General features: G+C 44.3%; 1 protein-coding gene across 1 annotated transcript in view; it reads right to left on the reverse strand.

Annotated features, from left to right (window-relative positions):
* The window catches only part of NECAB1 (N-terminal EF-hand calcium binding protein 1), a 299,035-nt gene extending 282,749 nt beyond the window's left edge, over nt 1-16,286 (reverse strand). The window contains exon 1 of the mRNA XM_073550518.1: nt 16,034-16,286. Coding sequence (XP_073406619.1) covers nt 16,034-16,132 — 99 coding nt within the window. The 5' untranslated portion in view covers nt 16,133-16,286. The remainder of the gene's footprint in view (nt 1-16,033) is intronic.
* Nucleotides 16,287-17,066: the final 780 nt, after the last annotated feature.

Consider the following 17,066-nt stretch of genomic DNA (forward strand, 5'->3'; position numbering starts at 1 on the left):
CACTATGCTATCCATACATGTTATCCGGGGATACGGTACCCTTTCTCAACTTTGTGCAATCACGTGTAATCCACACTGGGCCTGACACCGTTTGAGCCTGCCTCCTGATCTATAGACATATATTTTGTATGTGTACACTATGCTATCCATACATGTTATCCGGGGATACGGTACCCTTTCTCACCTTTGTGCAATCACGTGTAATCCATACTGGGCCTGAGAACGGCTGGCGAGCTGTCAAGCAAGCTGCAGCACCTGTGGTTTGCACACGTAAGTTTTTCATTTTTTCAGGAATGACGGTTAGGCCTAATTCCGGAACTGCGGTTGACCTGCACTTACTGGGAAATCATCGTTCGCGGGTAATAATTGTAATCCCAGATCCCCATCACTAACGTTGTTCAGCGGGTTATCTGCACCTGTAAGCGACAAACGCTGGCCTTTTCAGTGTAGTGCACATGCAGCCACGGACATGTAAGGGCATGACACACCAGTTATTGGCCAATCTCACGTGCCAGAGCCTCGCGTGTCCCTCTAGTAAGCCGGACTCGGACCGCGGGGCATGACGGAGTCTCGTTCGTTAACGGAATTAAGCTTGCAATGTGTGCATCTTTTTTGTTGCTGGATGGTTGAGGTTGCCCGTGTTGAGTCAAAATACGCCGTAGGCTCCACTCCTGGTGGTGCCCTTCTGGACATTCCTTTAAGGTTCAGCTTTGCAACCATACTGCCCACGTAAAACAAACACTTTGCCTTCATGAACGCTGTTTGGAGGGTCGTGACTCGTGGGAATAACGCCGCCCAATCAGTTAACCTGCTAGAGAGATCCTTCGTTGCTCTCAAGCATGACATCACACTCCCTAGGAGGAAGGTAATGCCACTGTGGCGACCGTACTCCTGGGGGCGACACAAGTGCACTGATGCCCAGCCACTGCTCAATGAATCTGCTGGTACATTGACCCAGACCACTACATTCCCCTTGCATGCTACACGGCCTGAATCTGACCCTGATGAAACTCAGGTTACCCTTCCCATATACAGTTCCATCTTACACGGTGACAAAGAGGAAGCTGCAGATGAAAGTGCAGGTTTGGCCCACCCGTCGTCAGACACACCACCGTACTATCAGGGGCCCTGTGCCAGTGCCGTCGCCAATGAGTGGGCCCCCCCTGCTTGCTCAGGATCACAGCACTTGCAAGGTTGAAATACTGTGCAGTGAGATGGAAGATGGGGACGACGAGAAGTCCAGACTAGTACAGGGATTCCCTAGCCGGGAGACTTATTTCATTGTTTTCAATGTTGGGACAGCAATTTTTGGGGAGCACTATACTCTGGAGAATGATAGATGGGGCCCACCATACACTGGAACATTCCAAAGGTGGACATCAGACACTGGAGCAGCATTTACAGGGCCCATTATACACTAGAGCATTAGAAATGAGGCCCATTATGTTTGGAGCATTATTTGGGCCCATAAGACAGTGGATCTTCATCCATGGGGACCAACATATACTGTAGCATTATGTGGAGCTCATCATATACTGTTTCAAACATTATATGGGACCAATGATTCTGTATGGAGAAATAGATGGGCCTCGTCATGAGATGTAAAAAGTGAAGTATTTTTCATTGTACTATACCGCTATTTCTCTGCCGTATCGGAGCATCATGAGTTGTGGTATGTGTTAAAGGGGCGCTCTTTCGCCCAGGGCACATGAAAACCTGGAGCCAGCCCTACCCCCCCACAACTTTAGCCAAATAACCCCCATTTTTCAGTGCGTAACTAGTATTATGAAGTTAATTAAGGTTGACAAGCTTAAGTAAGAAGAATTGATGCTTTTGGCATTCAAATGGGCACTGTAGGTGTGTTTCCTGTCCTCCTCTCACTGCCGACTTTAATTCCCCATTGACTTACATTGGGTTTCGTGTTTCGGTCGGACCCCCGACTTTTCCCTATAGTCGGCCGATTTTGCTTGACCCGACTTTTGGAAAAGTCGGGTTTCATGAAACGAAACTCGACCCTAAAAAAGCAAAAGTCGCTCAACTCTAACCATCACCATTGCTCTAGAATCACTGAGTTGAGAAACATGTGATGGTGTCTCCTCAGTGTTGGATGTTGATCTCCATGAGTTCATTCATCCTCATTTTTCACAGTCTTCTACTAGGCATTGCTCCTACTGGCCAGTTTCCTACTCCACACTGATGAGGGGCAATACCCCAAAACAGCTGTCTGTGGGTGGATACCATGTTTTGGCATAGGTGGTCTCCTTCATTGGAGACTGACCTTCCCGTGGTTGTTCCTTCCCGGGGAAAGACCTGGCTAGTCATTGCTTGCATTGAGAAACATGTGATGGTGTCTCCACGGCTTGTGTTTTGCATGTTTTTACATATTTCCCATAAAGGATGGGGGCATTGCTCTAGAATCACTGCGTTGAGAAACATGAGATGGTGTCTCCGCAGTGTTGGATGTTGATCTCCATGAGTTCATTCATCCTCATTTTTCACAGTCTTCTACTAGGCATTGCTCCTACTGGCCAGTTTCCTACTCCACACTGATGAGGGGCAATACCCCGAAACAGCTGTCTGTGGGTGGATACCATGTTTTGGCATAGGTGGTCTCCTTCATTGGAGACTGCCCTTCCCGTGGTTGTTCCTTCCCGGGGAAAGACCTGGCTAGTCATTGCTTGTGTTGAGAAACATGTGATGGTGTCTCCACGGCTTGTGTTTTGCATGCTCTTTTATTACAGTACATAGTCCCCTCTCTTGTTAGATATAAAATGACTGCTGATGGAGCAGCCGGTGACCAAACTACCAGTCCATCTGCTCCTCCATTAGAAAGGAAGCTTTCCCATGCTCCATCAGCCATCATTGTATTATACAGCTAACAAGACAGGACGATATGTAATAAAAACCAGGGCTCTATATAATTCAATATGTAAGGGACGGTACTGTACATAAGAGAGGGCACTGTGTAAGGGACATCAATATACATAATAAAGGAGACTCTGTAATATATATAGGGGCACTGTAAATAACAAAATTATCAATAATACACTATGTAAGAGACAGCACTATACATAACAGCAGAGGAAGCTATATAATAAGGGATGGCACCATATATAACTAGAGAGGATGGTACGTAATAAGGGACATGTTATACATTATAAAAGAGGAAACTGTGTAACTAAGGGTGGTGTTATACAGAATTAGTGAGTACACTATATACTAAGGGACTGTGCTATACATAATAAGCGATAACGTCTTCCTCCACCTTCCCCTGTTCCTAAGGCCATTATAAGTCCCCCTTAATAACATCCCAATCCCCCACACCCCTGATTGTCCTCCTCCCCTCGCATCCCATCATTGCCCTCTTCACCACCTCCATCATTTTCTTTTCTCCACCACTATCTTTCCTTTCTCCCCCACCACTCCCATCATTGCCCATTCCACCACCTCCATCATTTCCTCCTCCTCCACCACCCCCATTATTGCCCTTTCCACCACCACCAGTGCATTCTCCCCCACCACCCCCATCATTATTTCTTCCCCCCACCCAATCATTGCCCTCTCCATCACCCCCATCATTGCCTTCTCTCCATCACCCCCATCATTGCCTTCTCCCCATCACTCCCATCATTGTCTTCTCCCCATCACTCCCATCATTGCCTGCTCCATCACCCCATCACTCCCATCATTGCCTTCTCTCCATCACTCCCATCATTGCCTTCTCCATCACCCCATCACTGCCTTCTCCCCATCACTCCCATCATTGCCTACTCCCATCATTGCCTGCTCCATCACCCCATCACTGCCTTCTCCCCATCACTCCCATCATTGCCTACTCCCATCATTGCCTGCCCCATCACCCCATCACTCCTATCATTGCCTTCTCCCCATCACTTCCATCATTGCTTGCTCCATCACCCCATCACTCCCATCATTGCCTTCTCCCCATCATTGCCTGCTCCATCACCCCATCACTACCATCATTGCCTTCTCCCCATCAATCCCTTCTCTCCATCACTCCCAACATTGCCTTCTCTCCATCACTCCCTTCTCTCCATCACTCCCATCACTGCCTTCTCCCCATCACTCCCATGATCCCATCAATGCCTTCTTTCCATCACCCCTCATGGCCTTCTCCCATTACCCCTCATGGCCTTCTCCCATCACCCCGAGCATCATGGCCTTCACTCCTCATCACAGTCTTCTTCTCATGTCCGCATCTCCTCCAGGGCCAGGCTCCACCTACACATACACACACAGACACACACACACATTCACACAGACATACAGACGTACATACATACACACACACAGATATACACACACAGACATACACACAGACATACACACAGACAGACATACACATATACATCCACACAGACATACATACACACACACATACATACACACACCCATACACACAAACACAGGCATACACCCATACATGCACACACAGACATACACACATACATACACACACAGACACACACACATACATACATACATATACACACATACATACACACATACACACACATACACACACATACACACATACATACACACAGACACACATACATACATACAGACACACATAAACACACATACATACATACACACACAGACATACACACACATACAAACATACACAGAGACTTACACACATACAAACATACACATACACACACAGACATACACACATACACAGACACACATGCAGACATACACACATACATACACACATACACACATACATACACACAGACATACACACAGACACACACACATACATCATACACACATACACACACCCAAGTGACTGACTGACCTGCGGCTGCAGCCACCGTCCAGCCGGCGCCACAGGCACAGTGAGTGAGACAGTCTGTCTCCTCCTCTCCTCTCCCACACAGCAGCAGCGCAGCACAGCATGACTTGAATAATTAGCCATGCAGTGCTGGAGGGGCCCCCTCTCCCCCGGGGTCCCCGTGCAATGCACGGGCTGCACGGGCGGTAGGTCCGCCCCTGGTCCTGAATAGCACACAGACAGGACACGTGAGTTTTGTGTGGTGTTTTTTTTTCTTTTCTCAACTCAGCCTGCGGTGGCTCAGTGGGAGTCAAGAAGGGGACAAGCGGCTTCCTGTAACTCGGCAGGGTTACGAAGGGGACAAGAGGTTTCCGGTAACTCGACAGGGTTACGAAGGTGACACCAGCAGCTGTGTGTGAACGGCAGCCGGTGGTGTTGAAGATCGGTGACAGCAGGAGCTGTGGTGGTGCCAACAAGGACTTGTGTGGTATCGTAAGAGACATAAACTGTGTGGTGTGAACTGTGGTCTGAGAAGACCGGTAGAATGGACATGGGAAAATCCCGAAAGGGGGTGGAGTCCCAGAGGGGGCGGTGACCCAAATCGGGGTGTTAACCAAAAAAGGGGTGGAGTCCCAGAGGGGGGTGGTGACCCAAGTTGGGGTCGTCCAGAAAGGGGCCTTTGTGTCAAAAGAGGAAATGGCAGCACTGATTGCCTCAGTGCGTATGTCTGGGGAACCGCAGTGTGTGTGTATGTCTTTTGAGGAGTGCGGCATGTATTTTCCAGATAATGACGGGCCACAGGTGTGTACCGTGATGCTGCATCGGGAAAGAGTCTCTGGTAGACTGGACTCAGAGAGTCAGGTGACTCTGACAGGAACTCCTCTCGTTTTATCTCTGGCCGAGAAAAACGTCAGGGTTCGCTGTAAACACTGGGTCATGGTGAACTATGCCGTAGACAGAGTAATGTTCGAGGGGACCAAAGGTGGTGAGCGCCAAGGGGGCGGGATACCACGGGACTTAGTCTATGCCTTGGAGAGGGGCCGGGACTTTGTTTTGTTTGATGATGTATGGTCGGACGATGGAGACGTTTCGACTGTGGGGCCAGCAGACATTGAGACGGTGACGGCTCCTGACGTGGACAGGTCAGAGGTAGAACTGACCGGAAGAAGTTCATCTGCCCAACTTACGGACCTGACGTCTCGTGACATGATGGATGGTGGGCTGGGAGATAAGACAACTGGGGTAAAAACACGGTTAAACGGTAACTGGAGGGTTCACTCGACGGACGGGACTGACCCAGTTGTACCCTTTGACAATATAATTAAAGAGGTAGTGGTGCGACACGTGCTGGCCAAAAGAGAACAAGATCATGAGATACAGTTAATAAAGGATATAGTGGAAGGACATCTCGAACGAGAAAGAGTCCTGCGACAAATGGCCGAGCACAGGGTTGAGGAGCTCGAGAAAGAAGTCTTGGAGCTCAAAGAAACTGTAAGTGGTCTTCTGCGGGAGAAGAACTTGGACAGTGATGAACAGCGGCCGGGTCCAATTGGTGGTGGGACGAAGCTGCCGGTGCCCGTCTTGGCAGAGGGTCGTGAAGAGATGAGATCTCAAGAAGTTGAGGAGCTGAGAGCTGAAGAAGACAGTCACCCGGTCGGGTCAACTGTAGTGAGGGAAGTGTCCGTGGTAAAGCCAGAGCCTCCTGACCTGGAAGAGAGCAAGGCCACGACCTTCAAGTTTGTGATTGATGTACCAGAAGACATGCAAGAAGCCTGTGCTGAGGAAGGTGTGCATGAGGCTTTCAAAGAGGCGGTCAAAGCGTGTAAGGTGCACTGGGCGCCTGAGACTCAGCAGTTGGTATCAGTCAGGGAAAACACAGCAAAGCGGGTAGCTGTCCTGAAAAACATGCATCTGCAATGTCTTCACACCAAATAGCTGGTTAGGCGGAGTATTATGAAAGCTGCTCGAGGCCTAGAGGTAGCAAGGGAGGCTATGGATCGGCTGGGTTTGCGGAAAGATGTAGTTCCGGTACCCAAAGGTCTGATTGGGAGAATTATTGGAAGATTCAGGAAGGTAATGCAAGACCTTGTGAATATCTCCGGTGTGGTGAGGATCCCTCCTGATGATGAAGACCAGGTATCCAGTGAAGAGGGTAAGATTCCCATCATGGTGGTTGGCTTCGTGGAAAGCCTGTGAAATTTTCAGATGCTCTTGGAGTATCGAGTGGGGTACCTGCAAGAGATTGAGCAGTTGAGGCTGGACCATCGGCGAATCAATAAAGAGGTACGGAACACCAGGTGGCGGCTGCCTGCATCCCAAGATGTAAGGACCCGAAGGGTTCCTCCAAGAAGTGACATGTCAGATGGCCGAAGAATGTCAGCGAGTGGCAGTTCGACGGGCTGTACGAGGCTGAGAGACCTTAGTTCCTGTGAACGCTGAATGGGTCAGACTCAGGCCAGACAGTAGGCTCTATTAAGACTTATGACCGCACCAACCGGGAGAGCCGGTCAGTGAGAGAAAGGAGTGTGGTGACTAAACAGTGTCTGATGACGCAGACATACTGTGACTGGAGGGCCAAAGATCAGGGCGGATATTCTGACAGCTGGGGGCGGGGGAGGCCTAATGTAGAGATGAGGCCAGATGACAGATGGAGACGGTTTTCTCGACATGTGGGGCAAGGTGTAGTGAGTGCCCGGTCTCAAGATCCTGGGGTTATGTTGTGTGTTCAACCCCACAAGTTTGAACAGAGGGGGGAGGTATGTGGTGTAGTGATGACTGTGTCCACTAGGGGCACTGTGTGGATGTCCCAGGACAAGAGTATAAGCATTTCCAGTGTCCTGATAGGTGTAGGATACTGAATGACCGTTATGTATCCCAAGGTGGGTGGCCTTGAGATGGAGACATATGTGTGTGTGGATCAGCAGTGATACTGCTGAGGTGCTGTTTTAATGTGTCAGGGATCAGTTACCTACAAATCCACCCAGGTGCGTGGTTAAGAACGATATTGTAAAATGTGTATGAGTGGTTCAAGGACCTGTGATGAGGTCATAGCCATGTGACCCGGTGGGCGTGGCTATGGACCATATAAGGTGGGCAGGGTAGGTCACATGAGGTGAATGCAGGGAGCTGGTTGGTCTGTTGTGGAAGGTCCCGCTGGGAGAAGTGTCTCCTGGCTAACAGCATGTGAAGTGGCTGTGTTGAATGGCTGCACGTGCCTGATGATTCCCTGGAGGGAATGGACGTCTGCAGCATGATAAAGGAACCATGAGCAAACCCTGACGAAGGTGAGATAACTGAGGCTGAAGAGCCTGTGTATGCATAACCTGTGTGACCACAGGAGTTACAGAGCTGATCTCTGTCATGGACGGTATGCTGATGTTATGAAGTTTATGTTGCTTGCCTTGGTTTATGATGCTAAATAAACCGCACGGACTATGATTGTTTATGGAAAACCCGTGCCGGATCTGGTTTTGTGGCTACTAAGCGAGTATTCCCTACTTAAATGACAGCGCTACCTTACACGATTGTATATATTAGTTGAATGTTGGCTGACTGTGCTGATTTTGCAGCCAAACAACTAATGTATATATATTTTACAGGTTAAACATCTTAACCCTATCACAATACTGGTTTGCTGTGCTGCAAATTAACCTGGTGGTGTGAACCTGGCCTGAGTTGTATGGACCTAGGGTGCCTTGAGGGTAACATGGGTGAAGTAATTGAGATCATTGTACACTGGGCATCCTGGTGATGAGAACATGTCAGAAATGGTCCTAACAGCCACATACCCCATTGTCCCAGCCACACACCACATTATCCTGTGCCGGGCGACTGCATCTCCCAATCAAGTGGACTTTGTGTAGCCACTTGTTAACGTGGTCTCTCACATTGGAGCTGTTTAGGTAGGTATTCAAGAGGCTCCAGTGGCTGTATTTTCACCTGCCCGACCGCGCCATCCAGCTATGCAGGGACCATTTTTATACAACTAGAATCTTTAGGATAAGTTCCCATAAGGATGCAAAAGCTGATGAAATTTGAAAATCTTCAACAATTTGCAATATCTGAGTTGTGTATGAGATTTTTAGTAATGTTGGCCCCGCTTCATTATTTCCTTGTTTTTTCCGCTACTTTCTTTTTTGTCTTGTGGCATTTGCTGACCTTATTTGCGCAAAAATTCATCAGAAAAGGCTCACTCGGTTCAAAGTAAAAATAGGCTTTTACCTGTCATTAATTATTTTTGAACAGTCACAAAAAATTGAATTTTTTTCTTGAGGTGCAGAAAGTTATTTCAGGGGAATATTAAAGCGGAGTTGTGCAAAATCTTGCAACTTTTTAAAGAGATGCAAATAACAAATTAGCCAAAAACATCTGGAATCACTAAATTTAACCCACAAAATGTGAAAAGGGAGGCAAGCACATATGAAATCGATTTTAAATTTTAAAAAGCCACAAATAGAATAAGGGGTGAAAGCAAAAAAATGGCACAAATAGAATAAAGAAATAGGTGCAAAACGCATAAAACTAGACAAAAAAAAAAAACTGATGAATCGCAGCACTTATGTACATGGAGCATATTTGAAATTACAGCTTGTCAATTAATACTGAGGATTAGAGATCATCAAATCTTTTGAATTTCAAATTTGGTGGATTCGCTGAATGAAAGCCTGACTGTGTCAGTGGAGCGAGCAGTCGCTCAGCGTACCTGAGCGTGATTACAGCTGCACACTCAGGATACTGTGCTGACAGAGTCCCTTTAAAGAACCACTCCAGCATTTTTTTTTCATTCCACTGCTTGAGTGGTATCACTAATGTCTGTTCCCATCCCCTAGTATTATAGTTACCAACTGCCAGTGGTACTCAGGCTCCGTTCCCCCATCTTGGAGGAGCATCGTCACAAAATCATAACTGAGGGATCCACACGACTGTTCGACAGCCACAACACATGCAGGGTGTCACGTGTTTATCGTGACAGAGAGGATCCAGAAGAGCACAGCTTCTGATTGCTCCTACTCCTGCACTGATTAGAAGCACTTCACCTTCATATTAAGCCGTGTAGGTTTCTTTTAACAGTTGAGGGGTTAATCTGCTCAGTTAAGAGCTCCTGGAAGCTTTCCTGCGTTAAGGCTCTCAGCTGTGCACTGTTAGCCACTCCCATCTCCTATATAAACTGGGTCCTGGCCAGCAGTGATTGAGAGATAGCTTATGCTGCATGGCTGGAGGTTGTTGGTGGCTGTTATTGGGGAAGGCATTTGGTGGATTTATCTGTGACTGTTGCTAGATTTTGGGTTTGCTAACCCCATCATCCACTCTCTGTTGTTTACCTCTGTTGTTTATGTGAGTATATTTGCATGACTGTTATTTTCCTTTATCCCTGCTCGTATTACCTTGTTAGTTTGGTTGGTGTATTACGGAACACTACTACTCCCCTCTTTCCTGGGGGGGAAGGTACAGACTGAAGGCGGATTCAGGAGTTAAGGCAAGGTACGTGGCCCTGGCATTTCCACCATCAGAAGTAATCCGAGGAACAGGGTGACTTAGGGCGCCCCTAGCACTAGAGACAAGGAAAAAGCCCCTGGTCCAGGAACACCCAACCACAGAGTCATGACACAGGGATTACCTTTTATGCAATCCCTGTTTGTGTTGCCACTGTTGAATAGCTGCAAGACATGCAGCCGCAGGGACTCGAACATATTATTCGAGCACACCGAAGACACTCGGTTAGCACCTGAGCATGCTCACATCATGTTCGCTCATCAGTCATCACCAACAGGGACCACTATTGAGAGCAGAAATTCCAAGGTATTTGTTGCTTTATTTTCAAAGCAAAACATTTGAGGACAATATTATTTGCACCCTTGATTGTTTTTTACTTAAAATGCTATTTTTTTAAATAAGAAACTATATATCAACTACATATCATTAGAAAATTTTAATAGCATGTTAAAATACATTCACTAGTAAGCTGACCCGTCACCACACACGCGGTCATTTCCAAAGACAGACGGAGATGAAACAAGTATCACTGTAGCTAGCAGCACTTTTCTTTACAGGCTTCGTTTTGCTGTCTATAATCATAACTCTGGTTTGTTTTGTGATGTAGTTCTTTCATCCGTCCATAGAACATTTTCACAGGATTCTGGTATGTAACTTAAGCCAAACCTTAGTTGCTCTTTTTAATGCCTTTCTGCAGTGGTGTCATCCTTGGCCCTGAAGTTCTTTGAATGTTGTCCGTTGTTTCTTTGCCATATTTCTAACCAACTTTTGTAGAGTTCTCCATTCATTTCTACTCTTGACCTTTTTGAAACGTTCTTTACTGTTTATGAGTTGCACAATTTTTAACAACATCTTCAACAGTTGAAGCAGGTATGTTAAGGTCATTGGAGACAGTGTTGTACTTTTTAGACTGCTTGTGCTTGGTGATAATAACATTTCTGGTATCTCTTATATTTGCTACTGAGAACAAGCAACGGGGAATGAAGCTGGCCAAGAACTGTGGAAAATGGACCTGTGACCAGACACATCCATCAGCGCCCTGCTAGAAAACATATATGGATTGGTCGGTCACGTGCATATCCACAGGATATTCCAAGAATATATGATAGGTGAACGTCCTTCCTCAGGCACCCTCACCTATTACCCATGTTTGCCAAATTCTGCCAGCTTTGGTATTATGATCTTCTGAGCTAGCAGCACTGCGGATCTATAAATGCCAGGTGAGACTATTTCTTTAGCAACTGTGAAGACCTCCTCATCTTTTTCGCAGCTACAGTTGTATCCACCATGGAGAATCCATCAGAAGACCTAATGGGTCCCATTTCTCTCCTGACTGGAGCCATTTTATCAATTCTGGGCTAATTGTCAAAGACACAACATCAAGTCTGTTCTTCTAATAGTTCATTTAACAATTATTCATTTTCGTTAGTTCCATTGCAGTAAGCCTGAAATATTCCTCGCTGGGACATTTTATATATAGCAAGAATTATTACATAACAGTTTTAAAACAGAATGTCACTGCCGGAGAACAGGCAGCTGAGACCGAGCAAACAAACACCAAATACATATGTAACCAGTAAGCAAAAGAGAAGAAATGGCTCTGGAGCTGACAATGCAGAGAACGCAGGCAAATAAGACGCCAGATGCTCAGTACCCAGAGTAAACACGATTACATACACGCGAGTCATTAGTGGAGTTTGCATGACAAGCGTTTTCTTTCTGATAACATGTTTAGGCTCAGTTCACACTGTATTTAGGGGGATCCATGAAAATCGTCTAATGATTGTTTGTAGAGCCCTGAATTAAAAACAAAAACACCCCATACCCTGCAATATACGTGAAGTGTACTGTACCTGTTATTCAGATGGCTTTTCAGAATAAGCTGCCATGTCTGTGTACATAAGAAATAATGCTATTTCTGGCCATTTTAGTGCTCTCCGCCTAATTGCCAGTTGTCTCTGTGCTAGTGGGTGGAAATTAACAGCTATGATGCTCCCTTTACACAGTACACACAAATATGAGAGATTCCTGATCTCCTGTGTCTACGTAGCACTTGTTATGTTCAGAAGCAGCAGCAACATGGAGGCCATTATACACCACTAATGAGCAGCATAGCTGTGAATCCAGCTCTCTGGTGAGATAAAACCATTAATAGATATCAGCAACATGGGGCTATGTATCTTCCTCTGTTTTTCACACACTCTGCTTTTTCCTCCTCCTGTCCTCTCCACCTCTCCATTGACTTCAATGGACAGCAGGAATCTGATCCCTCAGTGACCTGATAGTCTTTCTTGATTTGACCAAAACAGAATCTGATCCTTCAGTGATCAAGGCAGATTTTAGCTATTTTTCAGAGTAAATGGTCATCTCAAGAGGCAGATGGGGATGATGCGTGTGTGTGTGTATATATATATATATATATATATATATATATATATGCACATACAGGTGCTTCTCACACAATTAGAATATCATCCAAAAGTTAATTTATTTCAGTTCTTCAATACAAAAAGTGAATCTCATATATTATATAGAGTCATTACACACAGAGTGATCTATTTCACGTGTTTATTTCTGTTAATGTTGATGATTATGGCTTACAGCCAATGAAGACCCAAAAGTCATTATCTCAGTAAATTAGAATACTTTATAACACCAGCTTGAAAAATGATTTTAAATCTGCAATGTTGGTCTACTGAAATGTATGTTCAGTAAATGCACTCAGTACTTGGTCGGGGCTCCTTTTGCATCAATTACTGCATCAACGTGGCGTGGCATGGAGGCGAACAGTCTGTGGCACTGCTGAGGTGTTATGGAAGTCCAGGTTGCTTTGATAGCAGCCTTCAGATCATCTGCATTGTTGGGTCCGGTGTCTCTCATCTTCCTCTTGACAATACCCCATACATTCTCTATGAGGTTAAAGTCAGGTGAGTTTGCTGGCCAATCAAGCACAGTGAATGTTTTTAAACCAGGTATTTGTACTTTAGCTGTGTGGACAATGAACTTTCCATCTCCAAAAGCTTGTCGGCAGAGGGAAGCATGAAGTGCTCTAAAATTTCCTGGTCGATGGCTGCGCTGACTTTGGTCTTGATAAAGCACAGTGGACCTACACCAGCAGATGACATGGCTCACAAAACCATCAGTGATTGTGGAAACTTCACACTAGACCTCCAGCAGCTTGGATTGTGGCCTCCCCACTCTTCCTCCAGACTCTGGGACCTTAATTTCCAAATGAAATGCAAAATTTACTTTCATCTGAAAACAACACCTTGGACCACTGAGCAACAGTCCAGTTCTTTTTCTCCTTGGCCCAGCAGGTAAGACGCTTCTGGCGTTGTCTATTGGTCATGAGTGGGTTGACACAAGGAATACAACACGTGTAGCCCATGTCCTGGATACATCTGTGTGTGGTGGCTCTTGAAGCAATGACTTCAGCAGCAGTCCACGCCTTGTGACACTCCCCCAAATTCTTGAATGGCCTTTTCTTAACAATCCTTTCAAGGCTGCGATTATCTCGGTTGCTTGTGCACCTTTTTCTACCACACTTTTTCCATACAATCAACTTTCCATTAATATGCTTGGATACAGCACTCAGTGAACAGCCAGATTCTTTAGCAATGACCTTTTGTGGCTTACCCTCCTTGTGGAGTGTGTCAATGACTGCCTTCTGGACATCTGTCAAGTCAGCAGTCTTCCCCATGATTATGGAGCCTACAGAAACAGACTAAAGGTCCCTTTTTAAACACTTAGGAAGCCTTTGCAGGTGTTTTTTGTTAATTATTCTAATTTACTGAGATAATGACCTTTGGATTTTCATTGGCTGTAAGCCATGATCATCAACATTAACAGAAATAAACATGTGAAATAGATCACTCTGTGTGTAATCACTCTATATAATATATGAGATTCACTTTTTGTATTGAAGAACTGAAATAAATTAACTTTTTGATGATATTCTAATCTTGTGAGAGGCAACTGTATGTGTTTTGGAGTAGAAGTATTCTCTGATAAGATATATTTTAAAGTTCCTTATCTTTGCTCGTACTGGCTTAGGCAAAGTATGTTCAAATGGTAGAACCCCTAAAATCTATGGGGATGTTGGCACATATATTAGGAGAGTTTATTAGTGTGTATGTCAGCTGCGTATCACATACTTGGTTTGAATACCTTTGCCTGTCGCATACATCTGGCATTAATGTATCATAACTATATATATGTTGGGATGCAGTGACAGCAAACCTCCATTGTAAGACTTCTATCTATCTACCTATCTATTTATCTCATATCTATCAATCTATCATAATAATAAATAATAATCTTTATTTTTATATAGCACTAACATATTCTGCAGCGCTTTACAGTTTGCACACATTATCATCACTGTCCCCAATGGGGCTCACAATCTAAATTCCCTATCAGTATGTCTTTGGAGTGTGGGAGGAAACCGGAGAACCCGGAGGAAGCCCACGCAAACACGGGGAGAACATACAAACTCCTTACAGATGTTGTCCTTGGAACCCAGGACCCCAGCGCTGCAATGCTAACCACTGAGCCACCATGCCGCCCCATCCAATATATGGTGAAACATGACAGTGAAACGTATTTGAGACCAATCAAAATTCCACTAATAGGGTTTTTAGATTTTGGTCTTTCAAACAAAACACCAATATTGCAAACTTACATCGGAACTGAAAAATTGAAAATCTATCAAAGTCAGGTCTAAACAGAAGAGGATGGATTTTGGAGGTTTCTCAGTATATACAATAAATCACTTTCTCATTATTCCTCACCTCCAGCATTTTCATTATTTTCAGTAGCTAAAGAATTACTGCACGCGTTGAGAAGGAAGATACCTTACCTATAATTCACCCCACTTTACAGTGTTCTTAATTTATAAGTAATCAATATAGAAGCTGAATGCCGGCACTTCAGAGGCCAGAAGGCTCGTAATATTCAATAAAATAGGTTGGAGAATATTGTGTAAGTGGATCGCAGGGTGAAGAATGATATCATTACTGGCAATAAATGACATCGATAGTCAGATTGTTTTGATTTTGTTTTATGTGACATTTCATAACATTACCTCCTATTTATATTTATTTTTAAATATTTGATGTTAGTTTCTGTAAATGTTATTAGCATCTGTATTTCTCAACATATTACATAACAACCTGGGGGGAAATGTCATATGGGAATGTATGTGACATCAGGGACCAGGTGCAGCGTATTAGTGCTGACCCTGATCTATCTATCTATCTATCTATCTATCTATCTATCTATCTATCTATCTATCTATTATCTATTTAGCTATCTATCTATCTATCTATCTATCTATCTATCTATCTATCTATCTATCTCATATCTATCATCTATCAATCATCTATCTATATAATCTATGTATCTATATCTCTATTATCTGTTATCTATCCATTTATTTATCAATCTATCTATATCATATATCTATCTATCTATCTATCTATCTATCTATCTATCTATCTATCTATCTATCTATCTATCTATCCATTTCATATCTACCTCTCTCTCTCTTTCTATGAATACTGATACATTAGGGTATTACTGCTTCCTAGGTGATGTCTCCATTACATAGGATGCTGGAATGACAGCTCAAAAGTTTTAATATTAAGAAGAAATGGACAATACCTTTCATCTTGCTCTCTGACCAGCAAAGAGTCTCAGAGAGTAATAAGAAGACCGCAGAGCTCCATTCATACTTACATCCAGGAAGATGGACATGCCTTTGGTCATGTGCAGGGATGAGCTGATCTCTTCTGAAGAGTCAGTCCTGGAAGGAGAAGACATCTCCTGACCATCCATTGTGTAATCAGTGCAGAGGTCCTCAGGTGCCTGGATACCAGGTGAGCTCCTTCTCTATGAAGCTCAGGTCTATGAGTCAGAGATGCTCCCAGCAAACACCAATCTGCTTTGTGCTGATCCTCCTTCAGTTTCCTACAATCCCTCCCAAGTGTGCTCATCCTCCTGATCAGCCACACTGTACAGCCCACTACCCTTCTCTTCCCACTGTTACTACAGTATATACCTAATTACTGTATATTATATTTCATATCGCAATCCCTCTGTAATTACTGCATACATGGATCAGGGCTGTACATAATAAAGACTACAACTGAAATTATTACAATTGTCTTAATTATTTGGAAAAAGCAAAAACAAATCCATAGATGAGAGATCACTGATGTTAAAGGTTAGAATATACAGTGTGAGCGCCATCCAGTGGTCAGTAAGTGGAACTATGCAACTACAGTAAGGACTGCTACTAAAATATTGAATTTATGTCACAAGAATAATTATTGCCCTTTCCTCCTTGTTTGGGTCCTCTGCCCTTCTTCTTGGATTGCCTTTACCAACATATATATTACATGAAATCCCAGGCAAAACATTGTTATGAGCAGAACACGTATAACTTTATGCATCATTGAATGCACTTAAAGAGTAACTGTTTTTTTTGTTAGTTTTTCTTCTATATCAGCACACATGAAAATAAAAAAACTTGGTAATATATCCTATTATAGATATCCACTTATTTCTTCATATCCTGTTATAGAAATCCACTTATTTCTCCTCCTGGACTGATCAGTAATTCTCAATTCACAAAGAGAAGTCTGTTTTTGTTGAATACAGACTTTTCCATTACTGAGATAGGAGATGACAGTTGGTGCTCATAAAGTTCTATGGAGAACTGTAACTGTCTTTTCAGGAGAACTTGCAGCAGAATGTCTGCGTCTACCAC

This window comes from Dendrobates tinctorius, unplaced genomic scaffold (assembly GCF_039654945.1).
Source record: "Dendrobates tinctorius isolate UK_male_01 unplaced genomic scaffold, ASM3965494v1 ptg000165l, whole genome shotgun sequence".
Taxonomy (NCBI): domain Eukaryota; kingdom Metazoa; phylum Chordata; class Amphibia; order Anura; family Dendrobatidae; genus Dendrobates; species Dendrobates tinctorius.